Source organism: Ranitomeya variabilis, chromosome 5 (assembly GCF_051348905.1).
Source record: "Ranitomeya variabilis isolate aRanVar5 chromosome 5, aRanVar5.hap1, whole genome shotgun sequence".
NCBI classification, from domain to species: Eukaryota; Metazoa; Chordata; class Amphibia; order Anura; family Dendrobatidae; genus Ranitomeya; species Ranitomeya variabilis.
Window position 1 is genome coordinate 55,572,335 of NC_135236.1, and position 24,846 is coordinate 55,597,180.

General features: G+C 46.0%; 1 protein-coding gene across 4 annotated transcripts; it reads left to right on the forward strand.

The window, feature by feature from the left end:
* The first annotated feature begins 131 nt into the window (after window positions 1–131).
* Window positions 132–24,322, forward strand: KEAP1 (kelch like ECH associated protein 1). Of its 4 annotated transcripts, none has more exons than XM_077262033.1 (6): window positions 132–253; window positions 3,302–4,162; window positions 10,382–11,064; window positions 18,421–18,626; window positions 21,167–21,343; window positions 24,050–24,322. In XM_077262033.1, exons 2-6 carry the CDS (start codon window positions 3,620–3,622, stop codon window positions 24,268–24,270), a joined length of 1,830 nt encoding a protein of 609 aa, XP_077118148.1. In that variant the 5' UTR covers window positions 132–253; window positions 3,302–3,619; the 3' UTR covers window positions 24,271–24,322. The 4 variants fall into 4 exon arrangements, with proteins under 4 accessions (XP_077118148.1, XP_077118149.1, XP_077118150.1 ...); XM_077262034.1 differs by having other exon boundaries at window positions 197–353; XM_077262035.1 differs by having other exon boundaries at window positions 197–326.
* The last annotated feature ends 524 nt before the right edge of the window (window positions 24,323–24,846 follow it).

Below are 24,846 nucleotides of genomic sequence, written 5' to 3' on the forward strand. Positions count from 1 at the left end.
GGAGAATCAGCCGCTTGGAATGAACTTTCACTTCCACTAAAGTTCTAAGGTCTGCCCGTCTCAGCCAATCAGCGCGCTCCCCTCACTGCCCCGCCCTCCTCCGTGTTGTGACGCGCAGCCCCCGCCCACGTGTCTGTCCTGTGACGCAGAGGCCACGCCCCTTCTCCTTATTGTGACGCTGCTGGTCCTGCTGCTTAGTCACGGTGACTGCTCGGAGTATGGCGGGGGCGGAGGACCGCAGCGCTCGGAGACGGTGAGAATCCGGGGCTTGGGAGCCGGGCCAGGGACGTGTCAGCAAGGAGAAGCCGGGCAGAAGGCAGCCGGATGTGAGAGGAGGATTGTACGGGGAGCTGGTAGGACGGGGCGGAAGTGTCACACAGGGCAGCACTGGCAGGGCTGAGGTGGCAGGTCACTGCTGGGAGGAGACGGCGACATATGGGGCCACAACCTGTCTGCTGGGACCCGGTGTGATAGGACTGGTGCCATCTACATGGCAGTGCCAGGAGGAGCAGAGGAGGGCTGAGAGGAGACACTGGCAGGGCCAGGAGGAGCAGAGGAGGGCTGAGAGGAGACACTGGCAGTGCCAGGAGGAGCAGAGGAGGGGCTGAGAGGAGACACTGGCAGGGCCAGGAGGAGCAGAGGAGGGGCTGAGAGGAGACACTGGCAGTGCCAGGAGGAGCAGAGGAGGGCTGAGAGGAGACACTGGCAGTGCCAGGAGGAGCAGAGGAGGGCTGAGAGGAGACACTGGCAGGGCCAGGAGGAGCAGAGGAGGGCTGAGAGGAGACACTGGCAGTGCCAGGAGGAGCAGAGGAGGGCTGAGAGGAGACACTGGCAGGGCCAGGAGGAGCAGAGGAGGGGCTGAGAGGAGACACTGGCAGTGCCAGGAGGAGCAGAGGAGGGCTGAGAGGAGACACTGGCAGTGCCAGGAGGAGCAGAGGAGGGCTGAGAGGAGACACTGGCAGGGCCAGGAGGAGCAGAGGAGGGGCTGAGAGGAGACACTGGCAGTGCCAGGAGGAGCAGAGGAGGGCTGAGAGGAGACACTGGCAGTGCCAGGAGGAGCAGAGGAGGGGCTGAGAGGAGACACTGGCAGTGCCAGGAGGAGCAGAGGGGGGCTGAGAGGAGACACTGGCAGTGCCAGGAGGAGCAGAGGGGGGCTGAGAGGAGACACTGGCAGGGCCAGGAGGAGCAGAGGAGGGGCTGAGAGGAGACACTGGCAGGGCCAGGAGGAGCAGAGGAGGGGCTGAGAGGAGACACTGGCAGTTCCAGGAGGAGCAGAGGAGGGCTGAGAGGAGACACTGGCAGGGCCAGGAGGAGCAGAGGAGGGCTGAGAGGAGACACTGGCAGTGCCAGGAGGAGCAGAGGAGGGGCTGAGAGGAGACACTGGCAGGGCCAGGAGGAGCAGAGGAGGGGCTGAGAGGAGACACTGGCAGTGCCAGAAGGAGCAGAGGAGGGCTGAGAGGAGACACTGGCAGTGCCAGGAGGAGCAGAGGAGGGGGTGAGAGGAGACACTGGCAGTGCCAGGAGGAGCAGAGGAGGGCTGAGAGGAGACACTGGCAGTGCCAGGAGGAGCAGAGGAGGGCTAAGAGGAGACACTGGCAGTGCCAGGAGGAGCAGAGGAGGGGCTGAGTGGAGACACTGGCAGTGCCAGGAGGAGCAGAGGAGGGCTGAGAGGAGACACTGGCAGGGCCAGGAGGAGCAGAGGAGGGGCTGAGAGGAGACACTGGCAGTGCCAGGAGGAGCAGAGGAGGGCTGAGAGGAGACACTGGCAGGGCCAGGAGTAATATAACACTAGCCGGTAGATACCGGGGTCAGGGCCTGGGGCAGCAGCAGAGTAGATTGTAGTTGTTCGGGGCAGTGAGCAGGGGCCGATGCCAGGTGGCAGAGGGTCTTGTCCTGAGCTGTGGCAGGAGAATAACATCAGGGCGTCTGCAGCTGTCAGACTGTGCCTACGTGGTAAACTGGCACATGTAGACGGGGCTGCGCTTACCTACGGGGAAACAAATGAACCTTTTAGGCTATGTGCACACGTCAGGATTCTTTGCAGAAATTTCCTGAACAAAACCAGACTTTTTCTGCAGGAAATCCGCATGCGTTTTTTTGCGTGTTTCTCTCGCATTTTTTTCCGGAGCTTCCCAATGCATTAAATAGTGCGAAATCCCCGAAAAATGCGTAAAATTAATAAACATGCTGCGTTTTTTACCGCAATGCGTTTCTTTCGCGAGGAAAAAGCAACATGTACACAAATATTGCAGATTGCACTCTATTAATAGGATGCTTAATTGATGCAATTTTTTTCACGGTTTTATCGCGATTTTATAGTGAAAAATGAGAATAATCCGGAACGTTTGCACACAGCCTAAGTAGGAGGGGGCTGAATTCTTTTCCACTAACCTGTGCATAATGTTGTACCCTGTGGCCGGACAAGGTTCACACACCGGGGGAGGGGGGGGGGGGGGAATTACAGAATTGCAGCAATTTGTGTTATGACTTTACTGTTTATAAAAGTCACTAAATCAGCAGATGCAGCAGAGGTGAGCGGGTGCAGAGTGGAGGAAGCCAGAGAGACTTTGTCACCTGGCGGAGGAGATAAGCTGCTGCTGATCCCGCAGGGTGAGTGACATTCCACTGCAGGAGGTCAGGAGAAGAGGGAAAGTGCAGGTGTGAGAGCCAGGAGCCACCGCCAGGTCCGAGCCTAGAGCGGGGGATTAAACTGCACCATGGTATCTAAAGGGGTATTCCGTCTTTTGGTACAGTCTGACATGGCTAGTAATTATATAATGGATAGAGAGTGTGAATAGGGTTAGTCTAGTTGTTCCCTAGCAGGTGCACAATGATCCAAAACACACCAGCAAGTCCACCTCTGACTGGCATAAGAAAAACAAAATTAAGACTTTGGAGTGGCCTAGTCCAAAGTCCTGGCCTTAATACGATTGAGATGCTGTTACCTTAAAAAGGCGGCTCATGCTCGGAGACCCTCCAATGTGGCTGAAATACAACAATTTGGCAAAGATGAGTGGGCAAAATTCCTACAGAGCATTGTAAAGACTCATTGCCAGTTATCACAAATGCTAGATTGGAGTTGTTGTTGCTACCAGTTATTAGGTTTAGGGGGCAATCACTTATTCACACAGGGCCCTGTAGGTTTGGATTTCTTTTTCCCTGAATAATAAAGACCTTCATTTATAATCTGCATTTTTGTGGTTACTTGTGTTACCTAACAGAGGACCATTGCCTGCTAGGACACCTAGTATGGGGTACATATCAAATATAATAATGACTCTGTTTTTTGTTTTCTTTCCAGGTATCAAACGAAGAATGAACTAGGCGGCGCGCTGTCGGACTTTCTTTAGCTGTATTTTGCAGCGCCATAAGTGAAGGCAGTTTGATATGGAATAAGGGTTTCCCAGCACGGTGTCCAGCGCTGATCTGTGGAATGGTGGCTGCGACAGGATGGAGTAACTTCTTCATTTTGGGTGAAACATTCTGTAATTGCGTTTCCCCGTGGCCGTATTTTCCCGGACAAGTAGTTTAGCTTCTTTTCTCAAGCCAAACCAGTTTCATTTGTTCTCTTCCCCCCTGGATAATGTGCAACTGAGGAGCATTTGGTAGCGTGACGGGGATGTATGCCACCGAGTGCCAGGCTGAAGTGACGCCCTCACACAGCAATGGCAACCGCCAGTTCCATTACTCGCTGGCGGACCACACCAACCAGGCGTTCCAGATCATGAACGAGCTGAGGCTGGGCCAGCAGCTGTGTGACGTGACCCTGCGGGTCAAGTACAATGAGTTCCAGGCGGATTTCGTGGCCCATAAAATCGTCCTGGCGTCCAGCAGCCCCGTCTTCAGAGCCATGTTTACCAACGGGCTCAGGGAGTGCGGCATGGAGACGGTGACCATTGAAGGCATCCACCCCAAGGTCATGGAGCGACTCCTGGAGTTCGCCTACACGGCTAGCATCTCGGTGGGGGAAAAGTGCGTCATCCATGTGATGAACGGGGCGGTCATGTATCAGATGGACAGTGTGGTGAAGGCCTGCTGTGACTTCCTCATCCAGCAACTGGACCCCAGTAATGCCATCGGGATCGCAAGCTTTGCCGAGCAGATCGGGTGCCAGGAGCTGCACGAGAAGGCCCGGGAGTACATATACATGCACTTTGGAGAGGTAAGGCCATCCGCAACAGTGCTGTCCTAGCAAATACATTCATTTAAGAGTTGCCGCAGAATTCCGACCCTAATGATCTTGAAGTAATTAACTTTCTAGAAAAGGTGCTCATGGCGAAGTGTAAAGCTTCTCATACCCGGTTCTATGGGCAAAGAACGTCGTGTTTGTAACTCTTTACAATATTGTAATATATTGTATATCAGGATTTTGTATTTTTTGTTAGTGGGAAAACTAGACCCCATCAGACCATACTCCTACTCTCCTACACAGTCCAGACCCTCAAAAGGGAGGCCTAGACTGCGCACTCCCGTGCTTCCAGGGGGGCCTAGACCGCGTGCTCCTGTGCTTCCGGGGGGGCCTAGTCCGCGTGCTTCCGGGGGGGGGCCCTAGACCGCGTGCTCCCGTGCTTCCGGGGGGGCCTAGACCGTGCACTCCTGTGCTTCCCATGGGGCCTAGACCGTGGGGGCCTAGACTGCGCACACCCGTGCTTCCGGGGGGCCTAGACCGTGCTTTCCAGGGGGGCCTAGCCTGCGCGTGCCCATGCTTCCTGGGAGGCCTAGACTGCGCGCTCTCATGCTTCCTAAGGGGCCTAGACCGTGCGTTCCATGGGGGCCTAGACTACGCACACCCGTGCTTCCGGGGGGCCTAGACCGCACGCTTCCGTGCTTCCTGGGAGGCCTAGACCATGCGCTCCCGTGCTTCCTAGGGGGCCTAGACCGTGCACTTCCGTGTGTTCCGGGGGGGCCTAGACCACGTGCTCTTATGGGGCCTAGACTGTGCGTTCCGTGGGGGCCTAGACTGCGCACACCCGTGCTTCCGGGGGGGCCTAGACCATGAGCTTCCGCGCTTCCTACGGGGCCTAGACCGTGCGCTTCCCGGGAGGCCTAGACCTCGCACTCCTGTGCTTCCCGGGGATCCTGGACCGCGTAGCCCCTGGGCTCCCCAAGAGGGCAACAGACAGGTTTCATCAATCTGCCCCACATTTTTCCTGTTTGGCACCCTCAGTGGAGTTTTCATTCCCGTTACCATAGTTACAAACCCCGTCACTAATGGTGACCCTACTGTGTTCAACAAAACTTTATTTAAAATCCACGTTCTACTTTCCTTTCTTGCATCTGTTGCACGTGAGGATGTCGGCGGTCGCTCGGTGGTCTGTGGTGTTAATTTCAGGATCCTGGGAAACTATAACAGCCGCCGTTCCCAATGTTACAAGCCGCCATATTGTTTGACCTGAGGCTTTACAGATGGGCTTTGTGACAGTCCCTTGTGTCCTCCACAATCGCTGAATCAGCAGTTTGGTCAGTGACTAATGGAGGAACTGACTGTGCGGTCACCAGACTGGTATATCTATACCGATCACAAGCTGTAATGTATTACTACTATTAACCCCTTAATGACCAGGCCTTTAAGGAATTTTCAACATCAATTTTTTTTTGGCAAATGACAGGTAATATTATAAAATAATAATAAAAAAAAGTGCTTCTACCAACTTGCTGTGACCTCCTCGCTCCAGAACAGGCCTCTGCAGGGGTCTTTGCCGGGACAGGAAGTGATGATGTCCTGTTTTTAACACCTGATTGCCAGGTCAGGTAAATGGAAAGAATGTCGGCATTTAGGACTGACATTAAATTTAAAGGGATTGCCCACCCAGGTTGCCTGCTGTCTGTAGAGAGTAGTAGTCCCTTACTTAGGCTTGGACTCTCTTTATTAGCTGGTTGTTCTTATGGACTAGGCACCATGGTGGTTTTAACAAGGTCAGACTGGGTGCCGTGTTATACAATTGGTCCCTGGTGGAACGTGGGGGTCCCACCTTGGTAGGTATCATCAGGGGTCACTTAACACCAGTGATTGGACCAGGCTAAAGAAGCACAAATTGGCCTCCTGGTGTCAGTACTAAGAGTCCTGGAAGGTCAGTAATGCTGCTAAACTGAGGCTGAGCTGAGGCAGCAGGGAACCAGGAGGCAGCGGGGAGTATAAAGGTTGTATTGGGGCTATAAACCCGCAGCAGAGATGATGCACTCGGCCCAAATTGTGTTTGTAAAGCTCAAACAGAAACAAGCTAGTTGATCAGGGTTCATAGCGGTTACCTACTAAGAAGAGTCCTCGACATAGCTGTGCGCAACGGGGCATTCTGACATTGTGATTTTCAAACAACTGGAGAGACCCACAGTTACATTACTGATCCTGAGTTACATTCTGTATTATACTCCAGAGCTGCACTCACTATTCTGCTGGTGCAGTCACTGTGCACATACATTACTGATCCTGAGTTACATCCTGTATTATCCTCCAGAGCTGCACTCACTATTCTGCTGGTGCAGTCACTGTGCACATACATTACTGATCCTGAGTTACATCCTGTATTATACCCCAGAGCTGCACTCACTATTCTGCTGCTGCAGTCACTGTGTACATACATTACATTACTGATCCTGAGTTACATCCTGTATTATACCCCAGAGCTGCACTCACTATTCTGCTGCTGCAGTCACTGTGTACATACACTACATTACTGATCCTGAGTTACATCCTGTATTATACCCCAGAGCTGCACTCACTATTCTGCTGGTGCAGTCACTGTGTACATACATTACATTACTGATCCTGAGTTACATCCTGTATTATACTCCAGAGCTGCACTCACTATTCTGCTGGTGCAGTCACTGTGTACATACATTACATTACTGATCCTGAGTTACATCCTGTATTATACTCCAGAGCTGCACTCACTATTCTGCTGGTGCAGTCATGGTGTATGCTTGTGCAGAGCTTTCTCTGGTGACCTGTGTTAGAGGCAGGAGTGCTGGAGGTTATTAGAGCCTTTTCCTCGGGGCCGTGTTTGGAGGTGCCGCTGTGCGTTGCAGTAATTCTCCTTCGAGGTCTCTTATTTCTTTCCAAGAACTGGGATCCAAGGGGCAATTTGCATATTTCCAAGAACTAGAAATAGAAAGTTTGCCGAGTCCTTATCGGCTGAGTCATGTGCTCGGTGTCTCATCTTATCGGCTGAGTCATGTGCTCGGTGTCTCGTCCTGCTGGTTCTTCGCTCTACATTCCTTTGGCATCTTGAGGCCGGCGGTTTGTGTACGACCACTGTCTTCTTAATTACCAGTTACCTTCTTAATTACATAGACCTAATAAGACGTGACTTGTGGCTACCTTGTACCTATGGCGGCATTATTCATCACATCTCTTACCCATAGGGGACGCTCCAACCCGGACTTTTCTCTAACTGTTGATAAACTACTAACCCTTTTAATAGTGGGTAATAAACTTCTGAGACTTGTAGTTTTCCCAAAGCCTTAAAGTCCCAGGTTGGAAATCACTGCAAGAAGTAAAAAAAAAAAAAAAATAATTCTGGACCATCTGGTGCTGAATGTATCAGGACCAAACCTTACCGACGACCGGTTTCCTTCTGTATTTGGTAGAACGTGTGGGCAGAAGGCGGAGCGATCAGGTACCGAACCCCCTCCCTGCAGCCTCCGCCCAAGAGGATCAAAATGTGGTCAGGCCTGGTCCTTAAGGGATCATTGGAGAAATGGCGCCTCTTTCACATGTAGGCCGTATCTGGTATTGCAGGTTTATTCTAGTAAATGGCAGTCACATCAGAGATGGAGTCTGTAGATGATCGTCCGTGTTGATCATTATCTCATTTGTCGGTCTGGAGCATCTGATAATCCGGCAGCTTTGGAGGCGACATGATAATGGTGTTAATCATCCGCAGTGATGAGCGCGGGAAGATGTTTACTGGATAAGTCACACGTCCTTGTGTCTCGCTGAGTCACGGCCTCCTCCCGGGCAGGAATGTGCACTCTCCTCAGGGTCACTTATATAATGATTAGACCAAGAAAAACAGCAGCGGCAGACGTGAGGTGCAAAGTCACGCTGCTCCGCGGTATTCCAGTACAGGGCGTCCTTCCAGCTCCACACCTTTTTAAGATCTCTGCTTGCTGTGGGTTCAGTATTTTTCTCCTGTGTTGCGGCTCTCTTATGTGGTCGTTCTGACAAGTTGATAGAATTTGCCCTAAGTTCGGGAAGTACACGTGCTTCTCACAAAATTACAATATCAAAAAGTGAAACTCCTATATTATATGGAGACATTACAAACAGAGTGATCTATTTCACGTGTTCATTTCTGTTAATGTTGATGATTATGGCTTACAGCCAATGACAACCCAAAAGTCATTATCTCAGTAAATTAGAATACTTCATAACACCAGCTTGAAAATGATTTTAAAATCCGGAATGTTGGCCTACTGAAATGCATGTTCAGTAAATGCACTCTATACTTGGTCGGGCTCCTTTTGCATCATTTACTGCATCAATGCGGCGTGGCATGGAGGCGATCAGCCTGTGGCGCTACTGAGGGGTTATGGAAGCCCAGGTTGCTTTGATAGCAGCCTTCAGCTCATCTGCATTTTTGGGTCTGGTGTCTCATCTTCCTCTTGACAATATCTCATAAATTCTCTATGGGGTTAAGGTCAGACGAGTTTTCTGGCCAATCAAGCCCAGTGATACTGTTGTTTGTACACCAGGTATTGGTACTTTTGGCAGTGTGGACAGGGGCCAAGTCCTGCTGGAGAATGACATTTCCATCTCCAAAAAGCTTGTTGGCAGAGGGAAGCATGAAGTGCTCTAAAATGTCCTGGTAGACGGCTGCGCTGACTTTGGTCTTGATAAAACCCAGTGGACCTACACCAGCAGATGACATGGCTCCCCAAACCATCACTGATTGTGGAGACTTCACACTAGACCTCCAGCAGCTTGGATTGTGGCCTCTCCACTCTTCCTCCAGACTCTGGGACCTTGATTTCCAAATGAAATGCAAAATTTACTTTCATCTGGAAACAACACCTTGGACCACTGACAACAGTCCGGTTCTTTTCCTCCTTGGCCCAGGTAAGACGCTTCTGGCGTTGTCTATTGGTCATGAGTGGCTTGACACAAGGAATGTGACACTTGTAGCCCATGTCCTGGATACGTCTGTGTGTGGTGGCTCTTGAAGCAATGACTCCAGCAGCAGTCCACTCCTTGTGAATTTCCACCACATTGTTGAATGGTTTTTCTTAACAATCCTTTCGAGGCTGCGGTTATCCCGGTTGCTTGTGCACCTTTTTCTACCACACTTTTTCCTTCCTCTCAACTTTCCGTTAATATGTTTGGATACAGCACTGTGTGAACAGCCGGCTTCAGCAATGACCTTTTGTGGTAAGTAAGCACTCTCCTTGTGGAGAGTGTCAGTGACTGCCTTCTGGACATCTGTTAGGTCAGCAGTCTTCCCCATGATTGTGGAGCTACTGAAACAGACTAAGGGACCTTTTATAAATACTTAGGAGGCCTTTGCAGGTGTTGTTTTTTTTTTTTTTTTTTTGTGATTTATTCTAATTTACTGAGATAATGACTTTTGGGTTTTCATTGGCTGTAAGCCATAATCATCAACATTAACAGAAATAAACATGTGAAATAGATGACTCTTTGTAATGACTCTATAGAATATAGGAGTTTCACTTACGGTAATTTATTTCAGTTCTTCAATACAGTAACTTTTTGATATTCTAATTTTGTGAGAAGCACCTGTATATATCGTCTCCTATGGGCCATTGTCACCCTGGGGTTAAAACACACACGGATTCATGGGTGTCATTAGGATATGCCATCACTTCATAGTCCTTGGGGCTCTGACCTGTGGGACCACCGCCCCCTGTGCAGGGGACTCCATTCATGTTGATGGGACTGGATTTGGTTTTCTGCACAGTCACGTGCCTTCTATATTGGTGAGGGGTCAAAAAGACCACTACTAACCATTTTGTGATAGTATATCCTAGCAATACCCAGTCAATTAATTACAGGGGTATTCCCATTTCATAATCATGACTTGGTCATAGCATGGCCTAAAGGGGCAATTGCATCACGGCCTTTTTTTTTAATTCAGACTCGGGCACTGTATAGCGGGATTTCTCAGGCTCTGCGCTCTTGTCTGTATAGCACTATTTTTAGTTTGGTATTATGGCAGTATTATTTTGCTCAAGCACTGTATAGTGGTAGTATTTTGTGGCGGTATTATTTATTTTCATAGCCGGCTCCTTAGGCTGTGATGTGCTGGAAGGGTTTACCAGCTGTGATCGAGTATACGATTACTGATCATCCTTGATAGTTCTCGATCAGTCATCGTCCATAATTTCTTTGTTGTCCTCTTACGTGATTTTTCTCTGGCTCACACAGGTGTCCAAGCAGGAGGAGTTCTTCAACCTCACCCGTTGTCAACTGGTCAACCTCATCAGCCGAGACGACCTGAACGTGCGCTGCGAGTCCGAGGTCTTTCACGCTTGCATCAACTGGGTGAAGTACGACTGTGAGAGCCGGCGGCCCTACATCCAGGCGCTGTTGAAGGCGGTGCGCTGCCATTCGCTGACCCCCAATTTTCTGCAGCTCCAGCTCCAGCGCTGTGAGATCCTGAGGGGGGACACCCGCTGTCAGGACTACTTGGCGCAGATCTTCCAGGACCTCACTCTCCATAAGCTGACCACACCGCAGGGCAGGAGTCCCAATGTTCCTCAGTTCATCTACGTGGCTGGAGGTTACTTCCGTCAGTCCCTCAATTTCCTGGAGGCCTATAGCCCCATGGAGGGTGAATGGCTCAGTTTGGCTCCCTTGGAGTTGCCTCGGAGTGGCCTTGCCGGTTCCGTCGTTGGGGGTCTATTTTACGCAGTTGGGGGCCGTAACAATGCACCTGACTGCAACGAAGACTCGAACGCGTTGGACTGCTACAATCCAATGAACAACCAGTGGTCGCCTTGTGCCTCCATGAGCGTTCCCAGGAACAGGGTCGGCGCCGGCGTCATAGACGGACAGGTCTACGCCGTCGGAGGTTCGCACGGGTGTCTTCACCACAACAGTGTAGAAAGGTGAGTGCGCTGTGCCCCTTTAACCGATTGAGATCAGGTACTATTGTAGCCTTTACGACCTAGTTATTTTTATTTTTTTTCACACTTTATTAAATATATTTTGTTATTTCGAAAGCCAAACGTTATTGATGATGATAATATTATTATTATTATTATTATTATTATGTTTCCATAGGAGGGATTTTAACTTTGCAAGTTGATTATTTTTTAGTTTTTTTATTTATCAAAATATTTTAATATTTTCAGGGTGGTAGCAGGAGTTATTTACTTTTTGTCCTTCACTTTTTTGCTATTGACAGCACAAGTTGTATTTTCTAGTTGTACCATTTTAGGGCACAGATAACTCACTGAATTTTTAGGGGATTTTTATTTTATTTTTTTTTGTCACCCATCTGCTTTTCTACTTTTTTGTGTATTCTTTTTAAGTGCATATTTAGTAATAAAAAAAAATAAAAATTTAAAGTACCGGGTATATTATATATACCGTATATAACCATTAAAGTAATAAAAAGAATATACATACTCATATTTGTGTATGAATGTATATGTATGTTTCACACTTTTTGGAATATTTTTTTTTCCTGTTTTTTAGTACACTATATGGTAAAACTAGCTGTTTCCAGCCAGCTAACGCTCGGCACGCTCATTGCTATCTAATTAACGCTGCTAGTGATTAAACTAAAGTAAATAATGACAACATTCAATAGCGCTTACGCAGGTGGTAAATTAACTTCAAATTAAGTTAATAACAATAATAATAATTAAAAATCAGAATAATACTAATACATTTTATTCACAGAGTAAAATCAAAAGCAAACTGGATTCGTGTGGTAATGTGTGGGGACGGAGCCTCGTGTGGTAATGTGTGGGGGCAGGATTATGTGTGGTAATATGGTGGGGGGGCGGGATTATGTGTGGTAATATGGTGGGGGGGCGGGATTATGTGTGGTAATGTGGTGGGGGGGCGGGATTATGTGTGGTAATGTGGTGGGGGGCGGGATTATGTGTGGTAATATGGTGGGGGGGCGGGATTGTGTGGTAATATGGTGGGGGGCGGGATTATGTGTGGTAATGTGGTGGGGGGCGGGATTGTGTGGGGTAATATGGTGGGGGGGCGGGATTATGTGTGGTAATGTGGTGGGGGGCGGGATTATGTGTGGTAATGTGGTGGGGGGGCGGGATTATGTGTGGTAATGTGGTGGGGGGCGGGATTATGTGTGGTAATATGGTGGGGGGCGGGATTATGTGTGGTAGTGTGGTGGGGGGCGGGATTATGTGTGGTAGTGTGGTGGGGGGCGGGATTATGTGTGGTAGTGTGGTGGGGGGCGGGATTATGTGTGGTAATGTGGTGGGGGGCGGGATTATGTGTGGTAATGTGATTGGGGGCGGGATTATGTGTGGTGATGTGGTGGGGGCGGAGATACTGTGCAGGGGGCGGGATTATTGAGTAATCACGATGCTAGCTATATATATACATATACTATATTCTAACGCATCGGGTATTCTAGAATATGTATGTCCACGTAGTATATTGGCCAGTCACGTAGTATATTGACCAACCACGTAGTATATTGCCCAGTCATGTAGTATATTGCCCAGTCATGTAGTATATTGCCCAACCACGTAGTATATTGCCCAGCCACGTAGTATATTGGCCAGTCACGTAGTATATTGACCAACCACGTAGTATATTGCCCAGTCATGTAGTATATTGCCCAGTCATGTAGTATATTGCCCAACCACGTAGTATATTGCCCAGCCACGTAGTATATTGGCCAGTCACGTAGTATATTGACCAACCACGTAGTATATTGCCCAGTCATGTAGTATATTGCCCAGTCACGTAGTATATTGACCAACCACGTACTATATTGCCCAGTGACGTAGTATATTGCCCAGTCATGTAGTATATTGACCAACCACGCAGTATATTGCCCAGTGACGTAGTATATTGCCTAGTGACGTAGTATACAGCACAGAGCCACGTAGTATATTGCCCAGCCACGTAGTATATTGCCCAGCCACATAGTATATTGCCCAGCCACGTAGTATATTGACCAACCACGTAGTATATTGCCCAGTGACGTAGTATATTGCCTAGTGACGTAGTATACAGCACAGAGCCACGTAGTATATTGCGCAGCCACGTAGTATATTGCCCAGCTACTGACGTAGTATACAGCACAGAGCCACATAGTATATTGCACAGCCCATGTACTATATTGGCCAGTCACGTAGTATATTGCACAGCCACGTTTGTCACAGGTTAAAAAATAAACATATACTCACCTTTCCGAGGTCCCCTTGTAGTCCACGGCAGCTTCCGGTCCCAGGGTTGGTATGAGCGCAGGACCTGTGATGACGTCGCGGTCACATGACCGTGACGTCATGGCAGGTCCTTCTGCCATATCATCTATGCCACCGTAACCTGCAACGGAAGATGGCGGGCGGCGCGAGCGGCTCAGCGGACTACAGAGGGTGAGTATAGCAGGTTTTTTTTTTTTTTAATTATTTTTAACATTACATTTTGTACTATAGATGCCGCATAGGCAGCGTCAATAGTACAAAGTTGGGGACACACAGGTTTAATAGTGGTGGTAACGGAGTGCGTTACCCGTGGCATAACGTGGTCCGTTACCGGCGGCATTAACCCTGTGTGAGCGCTGACCGGAGGGGTGTATGCGGGCGCCGGGCAGTGAGTGCGGGGAGTAAGGAGCGGCCATTTTCTTCCGGACTGTGCACGTCGCTGATTGGTCGCAGCAGCCATGACAGGCAGCTGGCGAGACCAATAACCGCGACAGACAGAAGGACAGACGGAAGTACCCTTAGACAATTATATAGTAGATATATAGATGAATGGGGTCAATCAAAAGTTCAACTCGTCCCGCAAAAAAAAAAAAAAAACAACAATCCCCCACATGGGATATGGGGACATTAAAAAAAGGAAAAAAATAGTTAAGGCTCTTGGAAGAAAGAGAGGTACAAATAAAGTGCAAGAAAATTGCTCCTTTCTGAAAGGGTTAAACTCGATGGTCGACATTGAGCAAGCTTCATGTAATGGCCTCGCCGGTGGAGGCCACACAGAATCTACAGAGGCGACAATTCGATATCCAAAGTGTGAGCGAAGAAGAGCCGTAACGTGTGCATGTGTCGTCACCTTGTAACCGCAGACCCCGCCTGCTGCAGAACTTCTTCTATTTTTAGTGCTGCACTTCCCTAATGTCGTCACCTGACTCCTCTCTCCTCACGGTTCCTTCTCTGGGGCCGGCGCGGTAGAGGCTTCGTTCCTCCGAGTTTCACCGTCGGAGCTGCAGCAGGTGCGGTTTCGGGGACTGTACTCGGTTTGGTGCCTCGTTGTCGCGCCCTCTCCTCTGGCACATGGGATTGGCAGTTCCATTCAGACTCCTATAAATAAACCAGTGCCGACTACCAGTATTTCTGCTTCTTACTGGTTTCATAAACTTCAGTGAAACGGAAGTCAATTTGGAGAGGAAACTTTGGCTCCCCCGTTATGTGTCAGTAAAGAAAGATGGAAGGTGCGGTGACCATTGTAGAATCTAGGGAGGAATGTGGGCATCTCCACGCCACCCGGGCACAGAACTGACAGGCCCCTATAATCCCAGCACAGACTGTAGCATCTGTCCATCCCTGATCCCCAATGTCTGATTTCGCCAGAACACGAGCCACATCTACTACTACTGTAGACCACCAGGGAAGCTGGCATGAGCCCCATCTACTACTCTAAGCCACCAGGGAAGCTGGCATGTGCCCCATCTACTACTCTAGGCCATCAGGTATGCTGGCACGTGCCAGGTCTACTACTCTAGGCCACCAGGGAAGCTGGCATGAGCCCCATCCTACTACTCTAGGCCATCAGGGATGCTGGCACGTGCCAGGTCTACTACTCTAGGCCACCAGGGAAGCTGGCATGAGCCCCATCCTACTACTCTAGGCCATCAGGGATGTTGGCATGAGCCAGGTCTACTACGCTAAGCCACCAGGGAAGCTGGCATGAGCCACATCTACTGCTCTAGGCCACCAGGGAAGCTGGCATGAGCCACATCTACTGCTCTAGGCCACCAGGGAAGTTGGCATAGCCTACAATCCATTGCCATATGCCACCAGGGGAGCTTTTAGGAGCCCTGTACATTGTTCTCGGACACTAGGGAAGCTGGGCTAAAACCCCTTATGAACCTTAGCCACTGGGGAAGTTGGTATTAACATACCACTGCCAAAGACCACTAGGGAAAATTGGCATTAAACCCTCCACTTCCCACGGCCATCACAAAAGCTGGTATTAACCCTTTCCTCACTCTAAAAGGTATCGTCACACTAAACGATTTACCAACAATCACGACCAGCGATACGACCTGGCCGTGATCGTTGGTAAGTCGTTGTGTGGTCGCTGGGGAGCTGTCACACAGACAGCTCTCCAGCGACCAACGATGCCGAAGTCCCCAGGTAACCAGGGTGAACATCGGGTTACTAAGCGCAGGGCCGCGCTTAGTAACCAAATGTTTACCCTGGTTACCATTGTAAATGTAAAAAAACAAACAGTACATACTCACATTCCGGTGTCTGTCACACCTCCCCCGCCGTCTGCTTCCCGCACTGACTGTGAGTGCCGGCCGTAAAGCACAGCGGTGACGTCACCGCTGTGCTCTGCTTTTACTTTACGGCCGGCACTCACAGTCAGTGCGGGAAGCAGACGGCGGGGGACGTGACAGACACTGGAATGTGAGTATGTACTGTTTGTTTTTTTTACTTTTACAATGGTAACCAGGGTAAATATCGGGTTACTAAGCGCGGCCCTGCGCTTAGTAACCCGATATTTACCCTGGTTACCATTGTAAAACATCGCTGGCATCGTTGCTTTTGCTGTCAAACACAACGATACACGCCGATCTGACGACCAAATAAAGTTTTGAACTTTCAGCTACGACCAGCGATATCACAGCAGGATCCAGATCGCTGCTGCGTGTCAAACACAACGATATCGCTATCCAGGACTCTGCAACGTCACGGATCGCTATCGTTATCGTTGCAAAGTCGCTTAGTGTGAAGGTACCTTAAGCCACCATAAAGAATAAAGATGCCCCATTACCTGAAAACAAAGGGGTCGTTGGAAATATGCTCTGCACATCCCCAGGTCACTGAGGAAGCCAGCATTAACCTTACCACCCTGTACCACCAGGACACTTTGCATTAACCCTCTCACTGGCATATACAGTTATATGAAAAAGTTTGGGCAACCCTATTAATCTTAAGGTTAATGTTTTATAAAAATTGTTTTTTTTTTTGCAACAGCTATTTCAGTTTCATATATCTAATAACTGTTGGACACAGTAATGTTTCTGCCTTGAAATGAGGTTTATTGTACCAACAGAAAATGTGCAATCTGCATTCAAACAAAATTTGACAGGTACATAAGTATGGGCACCTCACCAGTAAAGTGACATTAATATTTAGTAGATCCTCCTTTTGCAGAAATAACAGCCTCTAGTCGCTTCCTGTAGCTTTTAATGAGTTCCTGGATGAAGGTATTTTTGACCATTCCTCTGTACAAAACAATTCCAGTTCAGTTAAGTTTGATGGTCGCCGAGCATGGACAGCCCTCTTCAAATGATCCCACAGATGTTCAATGATATTCAGGTCTGGGGACTGGGATGGCCATTCCAGAACAGTGTATTTGTTCCTCTGCATGAATGCCTGAGTAGATTTGGAGCTGTGTTTTGGATCATTGTCTTGCTGAAAGATCCATCCCCTGCGTAACTTCAACTTTGTCACTGATTCATGAACATTATTGTCAAGAATCTGCTGATACTGAGAGGAATCCATGCGTCCCTCAACTTTAACAAGATTCCCGGTGCCGGCATTGGCCACACAGCCCCAAAGCATGATGGAACCTCCACCCAATTTTACTGTGGGTAGCAAGTGTTTTTTTGCCGCCATGCATAACGCCTTTTTCTATGACCAAACAACTCAATCTTGGTTTCATCAGTCCACAGGACCTTCTTCCAAAAAGAAATTGGCTTCTCCAAATGTGCTTTTGCATACCTCAGCCGACTCCGTTTGTGGCGTGCTTGCAGAAACGGCTTCTTTCGCATCACTCTCCCACACAGCTTCTCCTTGTGCAAAGTGCGTTGTATAGTTGACCGATGCACAGTGACACCATCTGCAGCAAGTTGATGCTGCAGCTCTCTGGAGATGGTCTGAGGATTGTCCTTGACTGATCTCACCATTCTTCTTCTCTGCCTTTCTGATGTTTTTCTTGGCCTGCCACTTCTGGCCTTAACAAGAACTGTACCTGTGTTCTTCCATTTCCTTACTATGTTCCTCACAGTGGAAATTGACAGGTTAAACCTCTGAGATAGCTTTCTGTATCCTTCCCCTGAACAACTATGTTGAATAATATTTGTTTTCAGATCATTTGACAGTTGTTTTGAGGAGCCCATGATGCCACTCTTCAGAGGAGGTTCAAAGAGGAGAACAACTTGCAAGTGGCCACTTTAAGTAGCTTTTCTCATGATTGCATACACCTAGCTATGAAGTTCACAGCTCAATGAGGTTACAAAACCAAAAAAAGTGCTTTAGTAAGTCGTAAAAAGTAGGTAGGAGTATTTAAAACAAGAAAATGATAAGGGTGCCCATACTTATGCACCTGTCAAATTTAGTTTGAATGCAGATTGCACATTTTCTGTTAGTACAATAAACCTCATTTCAAGGCAGAAACATTACTGTGTCCAACAGTTATTAGATATATGAAACTGAAATAGCTGTTGCAAAAATAACAATTTTTATAAAACATTAAGCTTAAGATTAATAGGGGTGCCCAAACTTTTTCATATAACTGTACAACCAGTGAGGGTCTCATGAAAACAGTGTATTTTTGGAGTTGTGATGTTTCTATATAGAAGCTGCTTGCCACCATGGCCAGCTCTCTATTAGGCCCCATTCACACTGCAGCATTTCTTGTCCATGTACTACATCGCGTACTCATTGTAGTCTACGGGCCTGTTCACGTCTAATTTTCCATGAGAAAATGTTCACATGCCGATGCCGCCTACCTTGCGTCCTACTGCTGTCAGTCCATTATTATCTACGGTATCTTTTTTATTTATTTCACGCAAATTAGAACCACCAAATAGATAAAATTTGCATAAAATATACTGATCAAAATCAATCCGTTTTCTCGTTTGGAGAAAAAAAAAATAAAAGGCGAAGGAATTTGGAATATTGAAGGATTTTGCTCTTCGGGCAATAACCCGATTATTCCGCGTCGTTAGTTCTCTTCTCTTATGATTCTTGTCGCCGTCGTTATTACTACAAGCCTCATACTTGTCCTAATTCCTGCAGGTATGACCCAGAAAAAGACGAGTGGCAGATTGTGGCGCCAATGAAGACTCGGCGGATTGGCGTTGGTGTCGCTGTACTGAACCGGCTCCTGTACGCAGTCGGTGGATTTGATGGAACGAACAGACTGAACTCAGCGGAGTGTTATTACCCCGAGACAGACGAATGGCGGAGCATAGCATCAATGAATGTTGTGCGGAGCGGTGCCGGTGAGTCTGGTGCGCTGTCGAGAATTAGTGACTTTAGGGTATATCCTGTATTATTCGTTACATTACAGATCCTGAGTTACATCCTGTATTATACCCCAGAGCTGCACTCACTATTCTGCTGGTGCAGTCACTGTGTACATACATTACATTACTGATCCTGAGTTACATCCTGTATTATGCTCCAGAGCTGTAATCACTATTCTGCTGGTGCAGTCACTGTGTACATACATTACATTACTGATCCTGAGTTACATCCTGTATTATACTCCAGAGCTGCACTCACTATTCTGCTGGTGCAGTCACTGTGTACATACATTACATTACTGATCCTGTACTGATCCTGTATTATACTCCAGAGCTGCACTCACTATTCTGCTGGGGCAGTCACTGTGTACATGCATTACATTACTGATCCTGAGTTACATCCTGTATTATACTCCAGAGCTGCACTCACTATTCTGCTGGTGCAGTCACTGTGTACATACATTACATTACTGATCCTGAGTTACATCCTGTATTATACCCCAGAGCTGCACTCACTATTCTGCTGGTGCAGTCACTGTGTACATACATTACATTACTGATCCTGAGTTACATCCTGTATTATACCCCAGAGCTGCACTCACTATTCTGCTGGTGCAGTCACTGTGTACATACATTACATTACTGATCCTGAGTTACATCCTGTATTATACTCCAGAGCTGCACTCACTATTCTGCTGGTGCAGTCACTGTGTACATACATTACATTACTGATCCTGAGTTACATCCTGTATTATACCCCAGAGCTGCACTCACTATTCTGCTGGTGCAGTCACTGTGTACATACATTACATTACTGATCCAGAGTTACATCCTGTATTATACTCCAGAGCTGCACTCACTATTCTGCTGGTGCAGTCACTGTGTACATACATTACATTACTGATCCTGAGTTACATCCTGTATTATACCCCAGAGCTGCACTCACTATTCTGCTGGTGCAGTCACTGTGTACATACATTACATTACTGATCCTGAGTTACATCCTGTATTATACTCCAGAGCTGCACTCGCTATTCTGCTGGTGCAGTCACTGTGTACATACATTACATTACTGATCCTGAGTTACATCCTGTATTATACCCCAGAGCTGCACTCACTATTCTGCTGGTGCAGTCACTGTGTACATACATTACATTACTGATCCTGAGTTACATCCTGTATTATACCCCAGAGCAGCACTCACTATTCTGCTGGTGCAGTCACTGTGTACATACATTACATTACTGATCCTGAGTTACATCCTGTATTATACTCCAGAGCTGCACTCACTATTCTGCTGGTGCAGTCACTGTGTACATACATTACATTACTGATCCTGAGTTACCTCCTGTATTATACTCCAGAGCTGCACTCACTATTCTGCTGGTGCAGTCACTGTGTACATACATTACATTACTGATCCTGAGTTACATCCTGTATTATACTCCAGAGCTGCACTCACTATTCTGCTGCTGCAGTCACTGTGTACATACATTACATTACATTACTGATCCTGAGTTACATCCTGTATTATACTCCAGAGCTGCACTCACTATTCTGCTGGTGCAGTCACTGTGTACATACATTACATTACTGATCCTGAGTTACATCCTGTATTATACTCCAGAGCTGCACTCACTATTCTGCTGGTGCAGTCACTGTGTACATACATTACATTACTGATCCTGAGTTACATCCTGTATTATACCCCAGAGCTGCACTCACTATTCTGCTGGTGCAGTCACTGTGTACATACACTACATTACTGATCCTGAGTTACATCCTGTATTATACTCCAGAGCTGCACTCACTATTCTGCTGGTGCAGTCACTGTGTACATACATTACATTACTGATCCTGAGTTACATCCTGTATTATACTCCAGAGCTGCACTCACTATTCTGCTGGTGCAGTCACTGTGTACATACATTACATTACTGATCCTGAGTTACATCCTGTATTATACTCCAGAGCTGCACTAGTTTTTTTTCATATATAGTTAAAAAAAAAAAACGAACAAAAGACCTATGACCGTCTGGTAGAGATTCACTTGTCTGTATGTAAATAAAATAGGAGATTGTTAGGCTTCTTTCACACTAGCGTCGGGCCGAGGTTACCGACGCTAGTGTTGTCTCCGCCGCACAACGGGGGCAGCAGATGCATTTTTCCAGCGCATCCGCCGCCCCACTGTGAGGTGCGGGGAGGTGGGGGCGGAGTTCCGGCCGCACATGCGCGGTCCGAAATGGCGGTCCGTCGGCAGCAAAAAACGTTACATGTAACGTTTTTTGCGGCCGACGGTCCGCCACAGCACGGCGCAACCGTGGCAATGCGTCGCAAATGCATCGCTAATGTTAGTCAATGGGGAAAAAACGCATCCTGCAAGCACTTTTGCAAGATGCATTTTTCGCCAAAACGACGCATTACAACGTATTGCAGTTAACGCCAGTGTGAAAGTAGCCTAAAATAGAAGACTGCATCCATGATTGTGGTGACATGGTAACATTTCATTTCTGCAGGTGCCTGTGCGGTGGATACCAGTGTATTTGCCATGGGAGGTTACGATGGGAGAGACCAGCTAAACAGCGTGGAGAAGTATGATGTGGAAAGAGACTCCTGGAGCTTTGTGGCACCTATGGCACACCGGAGAAGTGCGCTGGGGGTCACTGTCCACCAAGGGAAAATCTATGTGCTAGGTACCTGAGAGGACTGGATGTTCTGTGTATATGTGGAGATGTAGTAAGGACGTACTTCTCCTTGTAGATGTGAAGTCTAGTGTCGCCCATCTATCTGTAGCGTCATGCACAAAAATATAACTACTATAATACTGCCCCTATGTACAAGAATATAACTACTATAATACTGCCCCTATGTACAAGAATATAATTACTATAATACTGCTCCTATGTACAAGAATATAACTACTATAATACTGCTCCTATGTACAAGAATATAACTAGTATAATACTGCCCCCCTATGTACAAGAATATAATTACTATAATACTGCTCCTATGTACAAAAATATAACTACTATAATACTGCTCCTATGTACAAGAATATAACTAGTATAATACTGCTCCTATGTACAAGAATATAATTACTATAATACTGCTCCTATGTACAAAAATATAACTACTATAGTACTGCTCCTATGTACAAGAATATAACTACTATAATACTGCTCCTATGTACAAGAATGTAACTACTATAATACTGCTCCTATGTACAAGAATATAACTACTATAATACTGCCCCTATGTACAAGAATATAACTACTATAATACTGCTCCTATGTACAAGAATATAACTAGTATAATACTGCCCCCCTATGTACAAGAATATAATTACTATAATACTGCTCCTATGTACAAAAATATAACTACTATAATACTGCTCCTATGTACAAGAATATAACTAGTATAATACTGCCCCTATGTACAAGAATATAATTACTATAATACTGCTCCTATGTACAAAAATATAACTACTATAGTACTGCTCCTATGTACAAGAATATAACTACTATAATACCTCCCCTATGTACAAGAATATAACTACTATAATACTGCTCCTATGTACAAGAATATAACTACTATAATACTGCCCCCCTATGTACAAGAATATAACTACTATAATACTGCCCCCTATGTACAAGAATATAACTACTATAATACTGCCCCCTATGTACAAGAATATAACTACTATAATACCTCCCCTATGTACAAGAATATAACTACTATAATACTGCTCCTATGTACAAGAATATAACTACTATAATACTGCCCCCCTATGTACAAGAATATAACTACTATAATACTGCCCCCTATGTACAAGAATATAACTACTATAATACTGCCCCTATGTACAAGAATATAACTACTATAATACTGCTCCTATGTACAAGAATATAACTAGTATAATACTGCCCCCCTATGTACAAGAATATAATTACTATAATACTGCTCCTATGTACAAAAATATAACTACTATAATACTGCTCCTATGTACAAGAATATAACTAGTATAATACTGCCCCTATGTACAAGAATATAATTACTATAATACTGCTCCTATGTACAAAAATATAACTACTATAGTACTGCTCCTATGTACAAGAATATAACTACTATAATACCTCCCCTATGTACAAGAATATAACTACTATAATACTGCTCCTATGTACAAGAATATAACTACTATAATACTGCCCCCCTATGTACAAGAATATAACTACTATAATACTGCCCCCTATGTACAAGAATATAACTACTATAATACTGCCCCCTATGTACAAGAATATAACTACTGTAATACTGCTCCTATGTACAAGAATATAACTACTATAATACTGCTCCTATGTACAAGAATATAACTACTATAATACCTCCCCTATGTACAAGAATATAACTACTATAATACTGCCCCTATGTACAAGAATATAACTACTATAATATTGCCCCATGTACAGGAATAATACTACTATAATACTGCCCCTATGTACAAGAATATAACTACTATAATACTGCTCCTATGTAGAAGAAAATAACTACTATAATACTGCTCCTATGTACAAGAATATAACTACTATAATACTGCTCCCTATGTACAAGAATATAACTACTATAATACTGCCCCCATGTACAAGAATATAACTACTATAATACTGCCCCTATGTACAAGAATATAACTACTATAATACTGCCCCTATGTACAAGAATGTAATTACTATAATACTGCTCCTATGTACAAGAATATAACTACTATAATACTGCCCCCTATGTACAAGAATATAACTACTATAATACTGCTCCCTATGTACAAGAATATAACTACTATAATACTGCCCCTATGTACAAGAATATAACTACTATAATACTGCCCCCTATGTACAAGAATATAACTACTATAATACTGCCCCCTATGTACAAGAATATAACTACTATAATACTGCTCCTACGTACAAGAATATAACTACTATAATACTGCTCCTATGTACAAGAATATAACTACTATAATACTGCTCCTACGTACAAGAATATAACTACTATAACACTGCCCCTATGTAGAAGAATATAACTGCTATAATGCTGCTCCTCTGTACAAGAATATAACTACTATAACACTGCTCCTATGTATAAGAATATGACTACTATAATACTGCCCCTATGTACAAGAATATAACTACTATAATACTGCCCCCTATGTACAAGAATATAACTACTATAATACTGCTCCTACGTACAAGGATATAACTACTATAATACTGCTCCTATGTACAAGAATATAACTACTATAATACTGCCCCTAAGTACAAGAATATAACTACTATAACACTGCCCCTATGTAGAAGAATATAACTGCTATAATGCTGCTCCTCTGACGGTATTTTCCGGTCTTGTAGGTGGATATGATGGTAACACCTTCTTGGACAGTGTGGAATGTTATGATCCGGCACAAGACACATGGACAGAGGTGACCCGCATGATGTCAGGACGTAGCGGTGTAGGAGTAGCCATCACTATGGAGCCTTGCCGCAAAACTCCGTGCGGAAGTATTTTTCCAGAGAAGCCACAAGATGAAGACAAACAGCGAGGCCACTGCATCTTCTCCAACTGCAAATAACATTGCGAGCAACCAAGATAATAAATCGTCTCCCCCCACAGACACACATGGATGTAGTCTACACTCGCCCATGTACTCTATGGTCGCCCGGTTATGTTCAATGCGTTTTCTTTTGTTTTGTTTTGTTTTTTTTGCTATCTCAAAAAAAGAAACAAAAAAAATATTCCATCCTCTGCTGTCACTGAGCGGAGCGGCAACTTCTGAACCTCGTTTGTTCGGATTGTGAGTTTAGTATTTTTTTTTTTTTATTATTTTTTTTTATGAAACGACACTTTATAAAATAGTCAGTGTTAAAGGAAATAAAGTAATGATTTTGATGTGAGTTTTTTGGGCAGGAGGCACCAGGGGCGTCTCCTGCATCACCAGGTGCCATGTAAGTACATAGGGCGGTGTCATCCTCCAGTGTGACAACACAAAAATCAGCAATATGTGATATGAGAAGGTTTTTTTTTTTTTTTGTTCATTTTTGTTTGTTTTTTTAACCCTTTTTGTTTAAGTGGATGGAGGAAAGAGGGAAGTGATATCTTAAAAGGGTAGGCTCTTTTTATTTTTAATTTATTTTTTCAGTTTGTTTCC

What these genes read in the sequence shown, in the direction of transcription:
- KEAP1 (XM_077262033.1), top strand. Translation starts at nt 3,620, where the DNA reads ATGTATGCCACCGAGTGCCAGGCTGAAGTGACGCCCTCACACAGCAAT. An exon ending in TATACATGCACTTTGGAGAG is followed by an intron (nt 4,163 to 10,381) that starts GTAAGGCCATCC and finishes TGGCTCACACAG; the next exon opens with GTGTCCAAGCAGGAGGAGTT. An exon ending in CACCACAACAGTGTAGAAAG is followed by an intron (nt 11,065 to 18,420) that starts GTGAGTGCGCTG and finishes TAATTCCTGCAG; the next exon opens with GTATGACCCAGAAAAAGACG.